This window comes from Belonocnema kinseyi, chromosome 9 (assembly GCF_010883055.1).
Source record: "Belonocnema kinseyi isolate 2016_QV_RU_SX_M_011 chromosome 9, B_treatae_v1, whole genome shotgun sequence".
In the NCBI taxonomy this organism is placed as follows: domain Eukaryota; kingdom Metazoa; phylum Arthropoda; class Insecta; order Hymenoptera; family Cynipidae; genus Belonocnema; species Belonocnema kinseyi.
In genome coordinates, this window is record NC_046665.1 from 113,784,500 (window position 1) to 113,807,185 (window position 22,686).

Below are 22,686 nucleotides of genomic sequence, written 5' to 3' on the forward strand. Positions count from 1 at the left end.
ATATGAGTTTTAATAACGATTTTCTGCAAAGTACCCCATGCATATTTCTGTACACGAACCCGTGCCTTAATTTACTTTGTAAAGGAACCTGCTTAGGCATTTTAGAGAATCCTGGACATGTTGCTACACACGAACAGTGGAAGATACTCTTGACGGTTCCTGCACAGGAATTTCCGGACAAAACTGTACATCATCCTGCAAAGAAATCTGTATGCAAGCTATCTTTGAATGATCCTGTACAGGTGTCTTCACAGAGCGATTTGAGATAGTGCGTTCGATCTCCAAGAAAATAGATGGAAAGCAACTTTATACCTGTAAGCGAGTTCAGTTTTCGCAACGATTTTCTGTAAAGGACCCTATACGCGTTTCTTTATCGGAACCTGCGCTTCAGTTTACTTTGCAAAGCAAGGAGGATCCTCGACATGTTGCTGCATATGACCTGCACATGTAATCTTGGCGGTTCCTGCACAGGAATTCCAAGAAAATAAAAGGAAGTCAATTTTATGGCTGTAAGCGAGATGAGTTTTTTGCAGCGGCTTTCTGTAAAGGACAACACACGTGTTTCTGTGCAGGAACCCGCGCCTCAATTCAATTTGCAAACGATCCTGCACATGAACCTAAAACTCGATTCATTCAAAGGTTCCTTTCTCATTACAGGTTCTATTGAAAAATCATGTACAGTTTCCTTTTCCTAATTCCTGTACAGGAACCGTCAAGATTATCTTTGCAGGTTCGTGTGCAAAATCGTGTGTAAAAACATGTTCAGGATCCTCCGAGGTAACTATACCGGAATTTTCACCTGCGACTCACCGTGAAATCTAGAGATCTCTTTTTTTACGTTATCAGTTTTTACGTGTTCTGTTTTTTAATAGGATAACTTTATTCTGTTATTTTCGATGTAAAACAAATTCATCTGGGTTTCAACCAGTGATTCTATTTTAGTAAGGGAGTGTCGCACACGGGGGGGGGGGGGGGGGGGGGGGGGGGGGGGGGGGGGGGGGGGGGGGTTAATTTTTTTGTTTATTCAATCAAATAAATGAAAAAAAATTCTTTTTGAAGTATACCAGTTTAAAAAAAATGCTTTGATTTAATCAAAAATAGCTAGAAAACTAAACGCAACTATCCAAAAAAGATGTCCAATAGCAATGCAAATGTTAAAAAATTTATTGAATTCGTTACAAACAAATAAGTGAATAAAAATGGTTTCGTGGGGATTGGCGGCGATTCGTGACTTGATGTGCACTAAATTTAAGCAGTTTATGGAAAAAAAATTCTTTAGTTAAATTAATAAATCTCAATAAATAATTTGTTCTTCTCAAAGCAATTTTTATAAACAAATATCCATATTAGGTATTTTTTATGGAATAAATCAATTTTTTTTTATGGAATCGATCATATATTACTTGAAAATAAAACCTAAGTTTCATATTGGGTCACGCAAAAAAATTAATAATGGTTTAAACTATCTTAATTAACAAATGCACTATTTGGCTGTTTCTGGAGGTACACATCTGATTTTTTCGATGCAAATAATTGTAAATAACTAACTTATAAATTTGTAAGAACATTTTGATGAAAGTAAACAATTTATTATTGTTAATTACAATTGTTTGAACAATTTTTTATAATTTTATGTATTTATAAAAAAATACTGCTTTTTTCAAGAAATTAAGAGCAAGTTATAATTTAACCAAACTTTATTAACAAATGGATTATTCGGCTGCTTTTTAGCAATTAAACTTGTTTTTTTTTCTTGTGTAATCACTGCTAATAAAAAAACAATTAAATTTTTTTCGATATTTCGATAATGATCCACTATTTTTATTTTTATTAACAATGCAGTAAACCAATTTTTTTCGGATAATGCATTTGTAAACTATTTTTTTTCTTGTGGCATATAATTCAAATTACTTAGCAATATTTCCTTGCGATAAGTTGATAAAAGGTTCGACGACATCACTAAAGCAGAAAGTGTTTTTCTTGGAATTAGTTTGATTTTACAATAATATCCCCACCTGTGAAATACTTGAAAAATCTTATATTATATACCGTGTATGGCTATTTTAATTAATTTGTTAATAAAAATAAAAATAATGGATCGTGATCGAACTATTAGAAAAAGTTAAAAAAAAAGTGTCATTAACAGTAGATTACACAAAAAAACTAGTTTAAATGCTAAAAAAAGCCAAATAATGCATTTGTTAATTAAGGTTAGTTAAAAAATTATGAAATTTTACCGATTCATGGCAAAAAATTATTGTTAAATAACTGGCTAGAAATTCCGTAAAAAAAACCGGTATTTTATTTATAAATACATAAAATTATAAAATTTTGTTTAAACAATTGTTGTTTACAATAATAAATGGTTTACTGTCATCAAAATGTTCTTAACAATTTTAGAGTTAGTTATTCACAGTTACTTGAATCGAAACAATCAAGTTTATACCTTCATAAACAGCTAAATAGTACATTTGTTAATTAAGGTTGTTTAAACAATTATTAATTTTTATTCAGTGGCCAAATATTATACTTAGGTTTTTTATTTCCAAGTAATATGGGATCGATTCCATAGAAAAAACTTGATTTATTTTATCAAAAATACCTTTATGGATATTTGTTTATAAAAATTGCTTTTAAAACAACAAATTGTTTATTAAAAAATGAAAAATAAATTATTTATTAAACTAAAAAACTTTTTTTTTAGAAATTGTCAAAATTTAGTGCGAATCAAGTGGCGAAGCGCCGCTAATACCCACGAAACGATTTTCAATTACTTATTTTTTTATAACAAATTTAATAAATTCATTAACATTCTCATTGCTACTGAATATCTTTTTTGAAGAGTTGATTTCAGTTTTCTATTTATTTTTGATTAAATCAAAACATTTTTCAAATACTGGAATGCCTCAAAATTAAAAAAAAAAAAATTTTTTTATTAAATTAACAAAAAATAAACCAAACTTTAAAAATTGGCTATGAGATTATACTTAATGAAATAGTATATTATATACAAAGGATTAAAAAAGTTTTTTTTCAGAAATTATTTTAACTCTCAAGCAAGTAGTTAAGTTTTCAACTAGAAAAGATGAATTTTCAACAAAATAGCTGAACTCTCTACTGATTTTTTTTAGCAAAAGAGATTATTTTTTAACCAGAAATAACTTTTTTAACAATAGAGTTGAATTTTTAAACCGAATATATGGATTTCTAAGCAAAAAGGTAATTTTCAACCACATACTTGAATTTTCTACCATTTCAAAAACAAAAAGGCGAATTTTTAACAAAAGAGTCGAATTTCCATCAAAAAATTATATTTCAACTAAATAGTTAAATTTTCTATCAAAATATTAAAATTTTTTTATTAAAAAAAATGAATTTAAAAAAAAATTATTATATTTTCAACCATAGAGATACACTTTTAACTAAAATGATGAATCTTCATCTAAACAACTGAATTAAAAAGAAAAACTATTTCAGATTTCAACAAAGAAGTTAAATTTTCAAACAGAAAAGATCAGGATACTTGACACAAGAGATTTTTTACCAACAGTGATAAATTTTGAAACGAAAAAGTCGAATTCTGAACCAAGAGAGAAATTTTTTTATTAATATTCTTGAATTTTAAAGCTTAAAATACGAATTGTTTACAAAAAAGTTCAATTTTTAAGCCAAAAGGATAAATTATTTTCCACAGAAAAGTTACTCTCCAAACAAACAGTGGTACTTTCCGCCAAAATAGTTTAATTTTCAACTAGATGGTTGATTTTCCCTATAAAGATATTCATTTTCAGCTAAAAACTTAATTTTAAACCAAATAGATACATTTTCTGCAAAAAATGTTTTATTTTTTTTTAAAAAAAAGGAGTTTTAAAAAGTAATTACATTTTCAATCAAGAAAATGATTTTTCCACTTGAATAATTATAAATCTTCAGCCAAAAAACTTAAGCTGAACCCTTTACAGAAAGTTAAACTTCCTACCCAAATAGTTAAATTTGTTAACAAATATATTAATTTTTAACAAAATAGCTGAATCCTCAACCAAATCCGAATAATTTTCTACCAAAATACTTGAATTTTCAAGAAGAAAAAAATAAGATTTTTCTACAAAACGACATAAATGGTGACAAATAGTTAACCAAATAGTTACATTTTCTGTCAAAATATTATTAATTTATATCAAAAGAGAAAAACGAATTTAAAAAAATAATTACGTTTTCAACAAAAAAAATTAATTTTTAACTAACATTACGAATATTCAGCCAAAAAAAACACCATTTTTTTTTGATTTTTTAAAAATTAAAAAAAAATTAATTTTCTTTCGTCATAGGTAAATGTTCATACACAAAATATGAGTTATCAACCAAAAGTTTACTTTCCATCTAAATGATAAAACTTTCTACTAAAATACATGATTTTTCAATCAAGTAGTTAAATTTTAAAGCGAAACAGATAAATTCCCAACGAAAAATATAATACTTTATATTATTTTAACCAAAGAATATTTTAATTTAAAATCAGTCACAGTTGGACGTAACAAAAAAAGATTAATTTTGAAAAAAATGGCTGAAGTCTGAACCAAAAAAGAAAAACAAAGTAACTTCAAAAGAAGGTTAAGAAAATTGATTTTTTCACAATTTTTTTATTAATCTATGGCATTAAATAAAACTTTACACTCTCGTGATATTTCTTCGTACGACCAACCATTATTTATTTATGGCCTTGTAAATAATTACAATCCCTTATGGTAATATTAAGGATATAAAAAAAGGAAATGACAAAGATAATGAATTGCTAATGACTTGAAAATTTTGGCTTTTAGGGGAGGGTGTGTTTATTAAAAATATATTGTTTATAAGGCTATAAATAAATAATGGCTGACCATACGAATAAATATCAGGAGAGTGAAAAGTTTTATTTTGTACTATGGTTAATAAAAAATTAAGAAAAAATCGATTTTCCTAATTGAGCATTTTTTGTTAATAACAATAGTTATAAACAATGAGGGTCATATATCGAAAATGCTACACAAGATAATCACATGCTTCATGGTAAAATTAAGGATATAAAAAAAAGTAATCGCTAATGACTGGAAATTTTTGGCTTTTAGGGGAGGTTATATTTATAAAAAATACATTGTTTATAAGGCCATAAATAAATAATAGCTCGTCGTACGAGAAAATATAAAGAAAGTGAAAGTTTAATCATGTGTCAAGTATTAATGAAAAAAAATTGTATGTCAATTCTGGTAATAAATTGTCATTATTTATATCAATTGTTATAAACAATTTAGCAAAAGCAACGATAAACAACAAATTATGTTAATAATTCTAGATAAAGCTTTTGCAACATTTTTAAGCAACATTATGACACTGGTTGATCAGGCTGATTGTTTATTAATAAATGAAGAGTCTAAATAATTTCCTCTTCAAAATAACAACTTTTTAACAACAATTTAAAGAGAGAAGTTTGTATTCGATCGGAAGATTTCTTTTTCCTTTTAAGAAATATATCCTTGATATAGACAGTTTACAAGTTACATTTTTTTTTGAATTATAGTGTCTGAGGTAACACTGTGCAAATATAACAATTTTGTTAAAAAATAATTTGTTTATAACGCTGTACATTGCAAACGATTTCTCGTACGAAAAAAGTTCTAGATGCAAAAAAGTTTTATTTTTGCTCAGCCATGTTAAAAATAATGTTATAAATTCTTTTTCTCAATAAATAATGAAATTGTTTTAAAAAAATGTTTAAACAAAAATTGACCCATATTTCGAAAACCTTCCCAAGGTGTTCGTAATCAGAGGCCTTTTTTGAACTTTAAAAAAAGAGTAATCTTGGGGACTTATTAGTGCATACAGAAGTGGTATTGGCGACTGGATTATTTGTCTAATTTTAATTTTATATTTTGTAAATTAACATAGCTCTTATATCCGGTAGATTTTTAAATTTCGTTGCTTATTTATGGAGGTAAGGAGGTGTAGAAAGACTAGAAATGGTAGCCAAGTTGAGTTTAGTAAATATACTGAAATGCGTAGGATGTTCGAACTTTGTTACCCATTGCTCAATGTCATCATGACATTTTTAACAAGTCACCAACATATGGCGGAGACAAATGGGTAATACAATAAAACATGGTTGACCGAGTTCAGTCGGATTGCGGAACTGTTTTCCATTATGGGAACCCCATAAATAATTCGCCTAATCCTTCATATGAAAAGTGGTAACCTCCATCTTGGTAGTAGTGTTGCATTGCGAATGGTTAAATTGCGATACGCCACATGGTGACAAAAATCCGAACTAGAGAGAATAGGTACAATTGGGTACGATCTTGTGAAAAAATGCAAAACCGAAAACATTTTAAAAATTCTCTAATTTTTCCTTGGATTATTTTTCAATTTAAATGATTAATATTCAAAGATTAGCATTTCAATCTTGTAATGCTTGGAATATTTTATAAACGGAATGAAACAATATTTCAGATACAAATTTAAAATATTCAAATTTATTATTTTATTTGAAAAAAGTCTTTTTTATTATAAAAGATGGGTTTTTAACAATAATAATTAAATTTTTAACATACTAGTTGAATATTCAACCTAAAAAGACAAATTACCAACGTAAAAGTGTCATAGTTTATGTTTCAATAAAAATATAAAATTTATTTTTAAAAAAGGAATTCTAAATATGACTTCAGCAAGAAATCAATTTTCTTCGAAACTGATGCATTTTTACCTAACAAAAATGAAATTTCAAATTTAACAATTATTTTTTTACCAAAAAATGCTAATTTTCAATAAAAAAATATCAATCTTAGAAAAATATAAGTTACATTTTTTGTTAAAAAATGAATTTTAAACCAAAAAACCTAGATTTCATTAAACAGTTAAATTTTCAACCAAAGAAAATAAAATAAAACTAAAATTCCATTTAAAAAAATAAACATTCAACAACGTAGTTCAATTTTTACCGAAGTAGTTTAATTTTTCACTAAAAATTTTTTAATTTCAACAACATTATTAAAATTTCAACCAGACAGATGAATTTTCAACTAAAAATATGTATCTTCATCAAAAAACGTGATTTGTTAACAATTTGATCTAACCAAATCTTTTAAACAATATAGTTAAATACTCAAGAAAAGAAGAATGATTTTCAACCAAAAGTTGCATTTTAATTAAAAAAAATTAATTGTCTTCTAAAAAAGATCAATTTTCAAATCAAACAGATAAATTTTCAAAAACATAGTTGAATTTTCTGTTGAAAAAAATGTCAGTCGAATTTTCACGGTCAAAATATGAATTTTTTAAAAAGAAATAAGTTTCTATGAAAAAAATTAATTTTCCATCAAAGAAGACGAATTTTTAACCAAAAATTTTTACTTTTTAACTAAATTTTAGAATTCTCTACCAAATAGTTGCATTTTTACCAAAAAAGATGAAATTTCTCTTTAAGCAGAACAATTTTTAATTACAAAAACAAAAATTTGAGCTTTCATCCAAAAAAGATTCCAGTTGATTTTGCAAGATCAAAAATGGTTTTTTTTCAACAAAAAATAAATTTCTACGAAAAAGAATTGAATTTCTAATTCAAACAGAATTTTTTCTACCAAAAAGGATGAATTTTTAACAAAATAGTTGAATTCTCTAACAAAACTAAAAACGATAAATTAAAAAAAAAAGCTAAATTAGTAGATAACAAAATTAATAAAAGAAAATAATTCAATTTTTAACATAAATGATGAATTTTCAACTGAAATTATTCATCTTTAACCAAAAAGAAACAAACATTATTTAGCAACAAAGTTGCCCTTCTTTCCACCGAATAGATTACTTTTCATCGAAAAAGATGAATTTTCATCTACCAAGAATAATTTTTGACGGAAGGGATAAATTATCAACTGAAATTATGAATCTTCGATGAAGAAATTCATTTTTAAAAATAATTTTAATCTTAAAACAAAATAAGTGGTTTAATATTGAATCAAAACGGAAAAATTTGGACCAACAATATTGAACTTTTTTCAAAAAATATCATTTAAAAAAAAGACATCAATTTTTAACCAAATAGTTGAATTTTGAAAGAAAAAAGATAAACTTTTAACTAAAAATGAGATAGTTAAATTTGCAGGTAAAAATAAATTATAAGTCGGTAATAAAGAAAATAACAAATGAAATTTTTCAACCAAATGGATCAATTTTATGTGAAAGTATAAATCTACAACCAGAAAAATAAACTTTAACAAACCAGTTCATATTTCCTCCAAATAGTTTCAACTAAAACGGTGAAATTTCGTCGACGCAGATTAATATTTTACTGAATATATAAATTACTAACTAAAATCATGAAAATTCAATAAAAAAACGAATTTTTAACAAGTAGTTCAGTTTTGAACTAAAAAGAAGAATGTTCGACCAAGTAAATTAATTTTCTACCAGAAAGAATAATTCTTAACTGAATAAATCAATTTTCAACTAAGATAATCAATATTTAACAATAAAAAAAAAATTGTTCAAAAAATGAGTTCATTAATTTGAAAATTTAGCATTTTCAAAATGAAAATAAAAACTAAAAGTAACATTTTAAGCCAAACAAGCTTGAAATGAAAAAAAGTCAAGGAAAGAAAAACGTTGATTTTTGAAAGCCCTACAAGATTATCATAACAAATTTTTGAATTTTGTCGAAAAATTGAAAATTCATATTAGGATCGTACTAAAAATAATGAAAAATCAAAAATTCCATTTTGCGGTCAAACCATGCATGATACAAAAAAAATAAAATAGAATTGCGCGCCCTGAAAAGGTAAGTTAAAAAACAAAAGTTGTTTAAACAACAAATATCTACAAGTTTTTAAAAATAAAATTCGGTTATAAAAATAATTGAAAAATAAAAAATAAGCTTTTTGGAAAAAGTGTTCAAAATACAATATCATTTAATTTAACAACTTTTTTCGCCCTAATTATATCCACATTGAATGTAAACAAATTATATTTAAGGAGAAACGACACATGTTAAAATAAAATGTTTATTTATTATTTTATAGTTTTAATTACAATAGAATGCTAATTTTTTTAATGATAAAAGTAAGACAAAGATAAAACTTTTATTCTAATACTAATGCATATTATGAATGGTAATAATATAAATATATTTAAATTATATACATTTTTCAGGGTGGTTAAGAATAAAACTTAATGCAAAATAAGAAATAAATATTGAATTAATTATTAAGAATAAGATTTGTCATTTATTTTGCAATATCTGAATAAACAGCCCCAAACCGAGGTAAAGAAATAAATATAACATACATTTGATATAACAGAGTTGAATATAATGGAGTCAGAATCTGAAAATTTTTTAAATCGTAATTTTAAACTAGACACTTTTTCGATACAGATTTTTATTTTCACAATAACTGTAATTTGTTGAAAATATAAACAATTTATTTAAACAAATGAAAATAAATATAACTTTGGTATCTATTTTTTTTTATTTTGGATCATTGAATATCAATCTTTAATTAATAACCCATTACATGGAAAAAAGAAAAACGTGAAAACTTTCATCAAGTCCCAAGTTATTGCTTTTTTTCGCTCGGCACTCAACGCGCGTCGCCCGAGTCGCGCGTGCCGTGGCACAGTGGGGCCACATAAGGTGCCCGTGGACAAATTAACGTTAACCCCAAATTATTCAAACGATTTTTAATTATTTTTTTAAATTAAAGTTTATGAAATTTCTAACAAAGTTGTCAAGGCATATTTAAAAAAAAAGTAATTTAATTTTTTAAATTTAAGAATGAAGATTCAATTAAAACAAAACAAAATTACGAAGATGCCATTTTGTGAAAATTTATTTATTTTTCGCGAAAGTGAATAGAATTAGTGGAGAAACTTGTCTTGAATGATTTCCAGCAGTATCAAATATTTAAAAAATTGTTTTTAATTTTTATAATATAATTAATCAACAAAAGTTAGATTTTTAGTGAAAATGATATATAGCTACTTCAGATGTGCGTTTTAAATCGAAATCTAAAAAAAGCGATATAACTTATAACAAAATAGAGACCATTTATTAACTATTTAAATAAATGTTATAAACAAATGCATAAATTCCTCATTTTCAAATAGATTTGTTGAGTTTTTTTCAACAGAAAAGACAATACAGGTCTTGTGTATAGCTTTCTTATGCGATTCTTTGATTTCAGACAGTTAGTGTTATTTGTTTAAACAAAATTAATAAAAAAATGCCTAATGTTGTCATTTTTCAGTCGAAGAAATTCCTATTTTAAAAATCGACTTTAGATATATTAAAAATACCTCCTGATATGATATTTGATTATAAGAATATAATTTGTATTTATTTAAACAAATTAATTGTTTCGCCATTTTTCAACAAATGGATTTCGTTTTTCAGAGAAATGAAATCCTAATCTCTTGCTAGTAGCTATAGTTATTTTTTATGAATACTAAACAATTAGTAATTGTTGTTAAAAAATTAATAAACAAATGCATAATTTGGGTCTGGTTTAGTAGATAAATTTAGCTTCTCTAACACAATCAATTAAATGTGTATAACCAATGGGCCACGGACGCCTCATGTGGCCCCACTGTGCCACGGCACGCACGACACGGTCGACGCGCGCTGAGTGCCGAGCGAAAAAACGCAATAACTTGCGACTCGATGAAAGTTTTAATATTTTTCTTTTTTCATGCAATGCGTTATGAAATAAAGATTGATATTCGATGATAAAAAATAAAGAAATTAGATAGAGAAGTTATATTTATTTTAATTCGTTTAAATAAATTGTTTATGCTTTCAAAAATTTATGGTTATTGTAAAAATAAAAAATCTTTATCAAAAGAGTGTCCAGTTTACAATTAGTATTTCAAGCATTAGCAAAATACATCAAACGAGTCGATAGTAAATAAATAATGACCAAATTCATGCAGAAAAATGGTATTAACAATAACTTTGGTAAAACTTCGGATTCCACCAAACCGCTTAAATTGTATTTTTCATTTATTTTTGAAATCCGAATAAAGTATTATAATTTTCTTGAAAAAAGCTCGACCATCCAAAAGTAGGTGGCTCACTTGGCAGATTTTGACACAATATAGAAAAGTTCACATTTTTAAAGAAATCTAGTGCGATGAATGAGATACGCGATGAGAATGTATTCGTTAAAGCGAAGGAGCTTTAACAAAAGAGAATTCACAATTACCAAATGTAAGTTGTCGATATTTCGGTAATAATAATAATAATAATTTTAAAAGGCGGGCGCGTTATGAGAATGTGCCCACACAGCGGGCAGATTTTTTAAAGTAATTTTTCACGCTTAGCACAGTTTTCCGGTAAATTATATTGAATTTACAGAAATAATTGACAACAATCAGAAAACGGTCCTTAATTTGGCTCGAATCCCGGATTTAGCAAAGCTGCTTTAGATAAGTCACTTACTGGTTCACCCAGTCAAAGCGGAAAAATCACTGGTTCACCAGTAATAATTTTAAAAACTGATTCAACCAGTGAAAATTTTACTGCTTTAGTTTAAAAGAGAAAATAAAAGCTGTTTAGAATTACGGCGAATCACAATACAATATAAGCGTGGGTGGAACACATTCGTCAGAATAATGAAAGTAACCTTTTCAGGCCGCGGGGCCTATTATCCACGCATTCATTACAATTATTTCCCCCCTTAATTGCGCCGACGAAATTAATTGCGGACGATCTATTTATTCCCCTTGCATTGCGGCCTGCTTTAAGAGTCGCGAATGAGGTACTGAAAGTCACCTTACATGCGGTTCCGTAAAATTTATTGCCAGATTTTAAATCAACTTAATTTAAGATACAACAATTTTATAGAAAAGTTTTGTTTCTTTGCTTTACGGTGCTAAAAGAAGAAAATTGTTCGATTATAAATATGTAAATTAAATCAATGACAAAAACAAAATTTAAAATTATTTCTTGAAAAAAAGATCCTACTCCAGCTTCACTCCATTGGGAAACGAACCACAAAACTTCTGATTTCCGGTCAGGTGCTTTTCCAATTAAGCTATTAGAGGGATCAGAATAAAAACTCTTAATTCAAGAAAATAACGCTAATTTATAGCTAGATGCTGATGATACAAGTAATTATTTCAAATGAATCTGTTATATCATCAGTGAATGTTACCTTACCGACAGTAGATCAACCCTCCAATCCATGAAAGCAGAAAATCTACACAATATCGATCAAGTTAAGAATCCTGAATAACAGAAAATGCTTAACGTCTTAAGGGCATGTGACACAGCTAAATACCTATATTACCGACCACCGTTTTTCAGTTGACTGAATGTTTTTTTGAACCTAAGAACTTTTTTTGTAAATAAAATATCGAGCTGAAACTTTGGGAAATATATTAGAGTACAATAGGGTACGTTTAGGTACTGCATTTTGGTCGGAACTTCACTGAAAATTATTTCATCTTTTTTCTGAACCTCTACATTTTTTGAACGTTCGAACTTTTTTTATACATAAAATATCGGTCTCAAACTTTGAGAAATGCAAGAGCCGAAAGAAAACTACGTTTAAGTACAAAGCTTAATAATAATAGATGTAAAAAAACATGTTTCAACAATCAATTCCAACGGCATCAGCCGGTAACGTTGTACACGAAAATACGAAACCTGGCGGCCACTAGACGAGGCTCTAGAGAGTTCGCATTTTCGTGTACAACGTTACCGGCTGATGCCGTTGGAATTGATTGTTGAAATTTTTTGTTGCATCTTTTATTCTGAAGCTTTGTACTTTAGCGTAGTTATCTTTCGGCTCTTGCATTTCTCAAAATTTGAGACTGATATTTTATGTATAAAAAAAGTTCAAACGTTCAAAAAATGTTGAGGTTCAGAAAAAAGATGAAATAATTTTCAGTGAAGTTCCTACCAAAATGCAGTACCTAAACATACTTTATTGTACTCTAATACATTTCCCAAAGTTTCAGCTCGATATTTTATTTAAAAAAGAAGTTCTTAGGTTCAAAAAAACATTCAGTGAACTGAGAAAGTGAGGTCGGTAATATAGGTATTTAGCTGTGTCACATGCCCTTAATAAGACTAGATGGAAAATAATATTTTTCAAATTAAAATTATTTATTATATAAATTATTAATATAAATTAATATAAATTAATATAAAAGATATATAAATAAAAATAATAAATAATAAATAACAAATATAAAAATTAATATAAATTATTTATTATAAAATTATTATTTTATTAAAATTTTTTAGCGTGGTCAAGGTCCACTCTTATTGGCTGCAGCGGCTGGTCACGTGGAGTCCTGCGATATACTTATTCTACATGGTGTTGACATAAATCAAGCTGACAATGTAAGTAATCTCTTGTAAACTTTACTTTCATATTGAAAAAATGTAATCATTAAACTCGCTCTCAAGAATAATATATTGCACGAAGACATTCAATCCCAATAATCTTCTTTCGCCTGAAGCGATAATTAGCATCTGGTTGATATATTGCATTCCCAGAGTTCATGAATGACCTTTTTTATTCTTTTGCAAAGACAGATTTTTTACAAGACCTGGAGAACCTGGGAAAATCATCAAATTTTTTTAAGTTCTGGCAAACCTAGAAAAGTCATGGAAATTTAAAAAAATAGCTGGAATTATTTTTAATCTTTTGAATTATATATGAATCTCTTTGGGATCTTAAAAATCCTTTAAATATTTTAGCAGTATATTAAAATATTTTCGAAATCTTTGACATCTTCTGAAATATTTCGAAATCTTTGTGAAATCTTTTTAAACTTTTTGAAATCTTTGCAATTTTTTTACCTTTTCAAATCTATGTGAATTTTTTAAAGTCAAGAAATTTAAAAAAAAACTAGAGGATTTATTTACCAACATTTTGTTCTAGATTTCACAGAAAATCGGATATAATTTGAAAACGTGTTATATAATTTACCGAAGTTTCTTTAATATAGCGAGAAAATTCCACTAAATTCAATATGAACGATACAATTTTTTTTTGTTTTACTGAAAATTCTTTTAAATTAGCAGACTATTTTTCGCATGAAGTATTCATCAAAGTTGAATTAAATTCGACTATTTGAATTTAATTTAAATGTTCTATAAGAAAAAATATTTTCTATTCACCGCTTTCTTTAATTATAACATATTTGTCTTAATGTATTCAATATTTTGTCTTTGTGACAAATTTTATTTTTATAGTTCATGAGTAACAAAAGTGTGAAATTTATGATCATGATGGAATTCAGCACTAACGGTTAATTTTGGCTAGTTCTAAAAAAGTATTTTTCCAGATAGGAATAAAAAAGAAAAACGCAAAAATCTGAAATTTACAGGGTGTTTAAATCAGTCTTTTCTCAAATTATCCGGCAAATTTAAATTTCTTCCAAGATTTTTCTGTCAATAATAAATATTTGATGAAATTTTCAATCATTTCGCTGATCGCGAATAACGATTGAAACCCCTTTTTTGGATCAAAATTCAACAACTTAGTTAAAACTGGTACTACTGTGTTTAAATTGCATTTTTTTATTATGGCGATTCCTTATTTTAGTTGAAAAATCTTCTTTTTTTCTGTTAACAGTTTAAATATTTTATTCGCGCTTAAAAGAAAAATTCACGGAGAATTCATTTATTCCATGTTTGGTTGAATATTTATCTTCTTCATTTGAAAATTCAACTACTGTTTTGTTGAAAATTTCTACCTTTTTTGAACCTTTGGTTTTTGTGATGAAAAATTAATTTTCTTGGAGACCTATTCACCTTTTTGGTTAAAAATTCATATATTTTGTTAAAAATTAATCTTTTTGGTAAAACATTAATATTTTATGTTCAAAATTAATTTCTTTCATTTCGAAATTAATTCTTCAAACTTAAAATTTAAATATTTTCAATTGGGGTGTATGTAAAACTTCTTTAGATGAAAATTCAATTATTTATTTAAAAAAAAAAAATTTACTGTATTTAACTTTCTCTTTTCTGGTAGAACATTAATCTTCTTTGCGAATAATCCACCTTTTTCGTTTAAAATACCATTAAAAAGTAAAATATTGTATTGTAAATTCATCTGTTTTGTTAAAAATTATTCTCTTTTGGTATAAAATTAATTTTTTTGGTTAAAAATTTATTTCTTCGGTTGAAAACTACTTTTGTATTAAAAATTAATATTTAAAATTAAAAATTAATATTTTCAATTAAAACTTTAATTAAATTTTTCGACGAAATATTTTTTTTAGACATTTAATCTATTTGTTAGAAAATTCTTTTTTTTGCTGGAAAATTTAACTATATCGTTTGGAGGCTTATTTTATTTGCTTAAAAATTTATTTCTCAGACTGAAAATTAAATTATTGTTTTTTTTTTTATTTATTTTTTACGGTATATAATTAATCTTGTAGGTTAGAAATAAATTTACTTGAAAATTGATTTCTTTGGTTGAAAAATTACCTATTTTATTGAAAACTAATTTTTTTTTTTGAATGAAAAGAAATTTAAAAAAAATTTTTACTGTTCTATTTCTGGTGAAAATGTTATCTTTTCTGAATGAAAATTAAACTATTTAGTTCAAATTTGACCATTTTAATTTAAAAATTAAACTTTTTTTTTTTGAAAATTCATCTTTTTTATAGAAAATTAAACTTATTGATTGAAAATACTTCTTATGTTTGTAGGTCTAAAATTCAACTATTCCAGCTGAAGATTCATTATTTTAATTGAAAATTTATCACTTTGTTTAAATGTTAATTTTCCCAACTGAGAATTCAAATGTTTCAGCTTAAATTCAAAATTTTAACTTTTTTTAAGATCAAAACTTAACAATTTGGATATGAATTTGTCTTTCTTAATTGAAAATTCATTTATTTAGTTTAAAATTAACGTATTCTGTTTTTTAAACTGTTTTTTGCTGAAAAATAGACCTTTTTTATAGAAAATTATTTTTTGCAAGGTCAATCTAATTTTTTTAATTCTTATTTTTGGTTGGAAATTCATGTATTCCAGTCAAATATTCATCATTTTAGTTAAAAAATTGATCTATAAGGTTAGAAAAGAATGTACTTGGTCGAAAAATAAACTTTTTTCTTGAAAATTAATTTTTTTATTGAAGATTCATAATTTTAATTAAAAAATCATTATTTTGGTTGAAAAATAAGCTATTTTATTGTACTTTTTTTTGTTTTAAAATAATTCCTTTTTTGGTGGAACAAAATTGTTTTTTGAAAGTTCAACTATTTGCGTTGAAAATTCATTGTTTTCGTTGAACGCTCATTTTTTTACGAGAATTCTACTATTCTAGTTGAGGATTCATAATTTTAGTTGAAAATTCATCAGTTAGGACGAAAAAATATTTTTTTTTTATTAATAATGTAAGTATTCCATTTTATGTTGAAAACTAATTTTTTCTGTTTCAAAATTACACTCTTTGACTGAAAACCTGTCTCCTTTGATTAAAAATTTAACTATTTTGTTAAAATTCATGTATTTTGTTAAAAACTTGTATTTTTTGGTAGAATTTAAAAATTAATTTTATTGTTTAAAAATACATTTTTTGATTCAAAAATCATGTATTTGAGTTAAATAATCATAATTTGAGTGGAAAATTTATCTGCTTTGTTCAAAATTCATCTATTTCAGTAGAAGATTCATAATTTTAGTTGAAAATTTATTTATTTTTGAATTTTTTGCTCTATTGTGTTAAAAGATGTTTAGAATGGACATCATGATTTAAAATAAATAGTCAATTAATTAAATTTTAAATTAAAATAAGAGTTTTTATTGAATTAAGATTTTGAATATTGCATTAAATATTGAATAGCTTGACCGGGAAAAACCTGGAAAAGATCGAGAATTTAAAATCGTCCGCTGAATCGCTGCCCTGTTTAAATTTTTAATGATAACAATTTATCTTGTTTAATAGAAAATTCACTTATTTCGATGAAAATTCATGTATTTTGTTTTAAGAATACTACTTTTTTGGTGAAAAATGGACTGTTATTGTAGAAAATATTTTTTTAAGTTAATTTCCCTCTAAAAAAATCCTTTTTTTTGTTTGAAAGTTCAAGTATTCCAGTTGAATATTTATAATTGAAAAATAAACTCTTTTGTTGAAAATGAATGTTTTCTATTGAAGAATCATTATTTTAATTAAAATTTTATTTCTTTGGTTGAAAAATGAGCTACTTAATTAAATATTTGTTAATTTTTTTTAACTGAAAATAAAAATACATTTCAGTTGAATATTCTACAATTTTAGTTAAAAATTCCTTCGTTTGAATAAACATTTATTTTTTGGTTAAAAATTTAATTTTCGGTTAATAAAGTCTTTTGTTGAAAAATTGTATTTTTTGGTAGACAATTAATCTTTCAGTTTCAAAATGAATATTATTGTTCAAAAATTCATCTCATTGGTTGAAAAATCATGTATTTCAGTTAAATATTTATCATTTTATTTGAAAATTCATCTGTTTGGTTTAGAATTCTACTATTCCAGTTGAAGATTCATAATTTTATTTGAAAATTCATTTATTTTGAAATTTTTTGCTCTATTGTGTTAAAAGATTTGTAGAACGAACATCATGATTTAAAATAGATATTTCGATTTGCGACAAACGTAAATATTTTAATTTTAGTTGACTGTGAAAAATTGAAAATCTTAACCGGGAAAAACCGGAAAATGACCCGATTTTATTCTAAATCCGAAAAAAGAAATGCCATAATTTTTTATTTCTTTATTTTTTTATTTTAACAGGTGCCGGTTTTGACTTGAACTTTCCCATGTAAAATTCATGGGGAAAAATCACCTTTTCGAGTTTTTAGAATAATTTCGTAGGGTTTAAAAAAATGTGACTAGTGGAATATTTATCATCATTCGTTAATTAATTTTTAATTATTTAAACAAATAGAATTTGTTTAAACATTTTTTTTCAAAAATTCGTTTTCTTTTAAATTATTACTATTGATCTAGTGGAATATTTATTAACATTCATTTATTAATTTTCCATTGTTTAAACAAATGGAATTTGTTTAAATAATTTTCTTGATCAAAAATGATTAATATTCCTTTAGTGGAATATTTATAAACATCGCTTGATTAATTTGATTAAAAAAAATGTTTTTTATAACAATTATTATTTAAATATTACTGATGATTGAATTATTATTAAATTAATTATTAATCAGTATTTTATTATTATTGACAAATATTCCAATAGACCCACAGTATTTATTTTTATCGAAAAAAAATTCGAAACGAGATTATTTAAACAAATTCCATTTGCTTAAATAATTGAAAATCAATTAACTAATATTAATAAATAGTCCACTCGACCAATAGTAATAATTTTTAGGGAAAAAACTAATTTTCACAAAAACATTATTTAAATAAATTACATTTGTTTAAACAATTAAAAATTAATGAACCAATGTTATTCAATATTCCACTAGACTAATAGGGATAATTTCAAGGGAAAAATATTCGAGAAAAAAATTATTTAAACGAATTCCAATTGGTTAAATAATTAAAAATTAACTAAGCAATGATAATAAATATTCCACTAGACCAATATTTATAATTTTAATTAAAAAAAGACCAGAATAAATTGCTAAAAAGGTCGATTCCAGGAAGAATTCACATTTTCGGTTTTTAAGGGTAGTTGTTAGGTACTGGTGGGGGTGTGTTAGGGGTGTCAAACCCATCTCTCTGATACATAAAATTCTTCATTGGATAATTCTCAACAGCCCCCCTACTTTCCTGTCATATTTTTTCAAATCCTAAAAAATGATTCCAAAAACTCTAAAAAGTAATTTTTCCCATGTATTTTACATGGGAAAATTCAAGTCAAAACCGACACCGGTTGAAATAAAAAAATAAAAAATAATGGAATTTCTTATTTCCGATATGAAATAAAATTGGGGGGCTCGTTGCCCTCTAAAAAAAAGCGTTTTTGAGCCACCCTACTATATAATATCGTTGAATAAAAAGTTTTATTTCCTACTTTTTTTAAAACTCGAAACAGAGAAAATGATTTTTCTATTTAAAACGAATTTACATATTCGTTAGAACGACGCTGGACCAGTTTTTGTGTTACTCGAATCAAACATGTCGAATGGACAATCAAATGTACTCAGAAAATGTGCACGTGGCAATATATATGATCGCGGATATAACGATGGCGATAACGAAGGCAATAACTAATAACGGAAGTTTTGCTGTCAGATTTAAACTTCAATGTAAATCAAGTTCATTCAGAAGTGAAAAAGTTTTGATTTCTTTGAAATTGCTGCAATGATTTAGAAAGATAGAACCAAGAACCTGAATTCTATGTATCTGATAATTTATTAATTTGCTGCTTATTTTTTACTTTATTATTGCAATTTGGTTGTTAATTAATTTCAGGGTTTAAAATCTTAATTTGTGAAACGGCGTGAAGAAATGTTATGCAAATTCAGTCCTCGCTAGAGGGATCATCAAAAAACGAATCGCGCTTAGTTCCGCGAATCGGTTTTAATTAATAGCCAAAATTGATAGATTGCTTGATTTAAATTGGTTTTATAAATTTAACTCTCAAGTGGTATAACGGGTCCCAGGGACCCAGACGTTTTTTCGTCAGAATTTTTTTTTTTAACAAATTTTCTATTTTTTTGAAAAATATTTATTATACGAAATTAATTTTCATATCAATTTTTACAATGATAATTTTTGCAAGACTGGACTATAATTTTTAAAAATATAAATGGAGATAAGTCTATTTAAACCTAAGATATGTCAGTTTGAAGTTTTCTCGGGTATGCTGGACCCGTTCAAGGTGGAACGAAAAATTTCGAGGTTCTAGCATTAGAGGGTTAATGAACCAACTAATTCCTCCCTTTTTTCATCTAACTCTCTTCCTTCCCCTTTTAAAAAAACCCCCTAAAAACAAAAAATTCGAGAATTTTGACCCAATTTTACTTTTTTCCTTGTAGAATACAAGCTTTCGATTCGATTTTTAAAAATCATGAAGAGCAATGCGAAACATTTTTTTAAGTAAAAATATTACGTTTTTAACAAAGTAAATGAATTTTTAACTAAACAGTTCAATTTTCAAGCAAAGAGATTAATTTTTACCCTAACCATGGAGAAATTTGTTTCTCCTAACATTATTCTTTTGGCAAACTTGATGATCTACGAATCAATGTGTTAACCAAAATGATGAATCTGTACACACAATCAAGAAAATAAATGTTTAAAAAAGTTATTTTACTTAAACCCATGTATTTTAATTTCAAATAAAAAGGATGAATTTTTAAGAAAAAAGGTAATAGTTGATATTTCCACTAAAAACGGTTTAAATGATTGATAAAAAATAGTTGAATTTAACCAACACAACAAAATTTCACAAAAATGGTGTATTTTTTAACCAGATTAGAAAATTTTCATATGAAGAAGACAATTTTGGTACAAGAATGTTGAATTTTCAGCATAAAAGTTAATCCTGAATATAAAAGACGTATTTTTAAGAAAACTTGTGTAGAAATTCAAATGGGGAACTAGTCTGGTTCCCGACCAGTTGACCCCACTTAAAGTCGGGTCGTCTGACTAGCCCCCGATCAGTAGCATCACAGTAGATTAGTCGGGGGCTAGTCAAATGACCCGCCTTATCCTAGTCGGGGCCTAATCGGCTAATAGTAGGGGTCATATGATAATACCATTGTTCTGAAGTAATTACACTGTAAAAATTTCTTGGGGCATCTAAATGTATCTTTTCCAATATGGATTTCATTAAAATTCCATACAAAGGTATTGATAAATGTTGCTAGAAATTCGGAATTTTATAAAAAATACTACAAAAAAAATATTATGTCTTTTTGTAGATTTTGATCGTTGCTTTTATAAAAAGTTGATCTTCATACAAAAATTATTTACTTAATAATTATTGATTAAAAATGTTTGAGAAGACTTTAACATTAATCAATCTTTTTTCCAAAAAACAGTGTAAAATTGTTCAATATATTGTGCTAGTTTATCGAATATTTTAGGGCAAAATATCTTCCTGACCGTACAGAAACACTCAAGCATTTTCAGAAAATTTACCTGATCTACGCAGCAAATTAAACATTAATTTTGAAACGATTCCCTAAATTTAGTGAGAATCACTAAATTCCCCAAATTGTAGGGAATATTCTAAATCTTTCGTATAAGTTACCCTGAATTTAGGAAAATTTCCCCAAATATTGGGGAAAGTAATTTTCCCCAACGAAAATGTGGATTTTCCGCACTAAATAGTGGGAGAAATTCCCGAAATTTTTTACAATGTAGTTTTAACGAATACTTTTAACGAATACTTTGAAAAAAATACATTTTAAATACCTAAGTTGTTTTTGAACTTACAAACTTTTTCTTATGGAAACGAAAAAATTGTTAGATCAGGCTATTCTGAAAACTTAAAAATTAAAAAAATTATTGTTAAATATATTCTTAGTGTTTTAGAATAAAAAAAATCATTATGCTTTTTTAGATATTACCTCATTTGATAAGACCTCGCCGAAAACTCAAACATAAGAATAACCCGATCAGAACCCCGCTAGCTCCCGACCAGAGCCTGAAGATTACCTGCACGGAAATTAGTGAACGAAAAGGCCCGACTAGCCCTTGACCAACCACCGAACACGACCCGACATAAGTTTTGACAACAAAAAGCCCAACTAGTCCCCGATTAGTCCCCGACTGGGTACTTTGTCAAAATTAATAACCCAAATAGCCCCTGATTAGTGCCCGACTTGTAATAGGGCCAAATGGAGTTATTTCCACACGGAAATATGTATATTTCCTACCAAAATTGTTGATTTTTTAACTAAAATGTTAAACCGCTACTAAACGTTTCCGATGATTCTTAGATATGTTGTAGTATATTCAAAAATAAGAGATAAGTATTTTTATATTGACGAAAAAATATATCCAAGGGGTAAAAACCGCTCTCAAAGTTCACCCCCAAAAACAGTTTTTTTTTTAAATATCTTTCTTGTAATAAATATTTTTCCGTAAAACCAAGTGGGTAATAATTCTTATAAAAAGTGTAACAAATTCAGATGGGTTTCACTTTTAAGGGCTGCAACCCCTATTTTTAATAGGCGAAAAATTAAAAAATTGACATCAATTTCTGAAATAAAAAATTGAAAAATAGTTTAATTAATACCAAATATTTATGTTTATATAGAAAATAAGAAATAAAGTTAAGGCTTTTCAGCATTTTCAATAAAAAGTATTAGTAGAGGGTAAAACCACCCCTATTAATAAAAATTAGTAATTGAATAATAAAATAGTTTAAAAGCGAATTTTTAAATTTTCATTGCTTCATAAACGTCATTATATTTAAAATATTCTAAAAACACATTTTAGGATGGTTTGACATTTGGGAGTTGCAACCCCTTTTTTTAATAGGCAAAAAGTTGACGTCGATTTCTGCGATAAAAACTTGGAAAATAGTTGAATTATAACCAAATATTTATGTTTATATAGAAAATAGGAAATAAGGTTAAAGTTTTTCTGCATTTTCAATAAAAAGTATTATTAGTGGGTAAAACCGCCCCTATTAATAAAAATTAGTAATTGAATAATAAAATAGTTTAAAAGCGAATTTTTAAATTTTCATTGCTTCATAAACGTCATTATATTTAAAATATTCTAA

At 26.2% G+C, this 22,686-nt stretch overlaps 1 protein-coding gene across 1 annotated transcript in view; it reads left to right on the forward strand.

Annotated features, from left to right (window-relative positions):
- Positions 1–22,686, forward strand: part of LOC117180699 (ankyrin repeat domain-containing protein 6) — a 451,003-nt gene that overhangs the window by 4,490 nt on the left and 423,827 nt on the right. Inside the window, exon 3 of the mRNA XM_033373189.1 lies at positions 13,271–13,369. Within this exon, the coding sequence (XP_033229080.1) occupies positions 13,271–13,369 (99 nt within the window). The remainder of the gene's footprint in view (positions 1–13,270; positions 13,370–22,686) is intronic.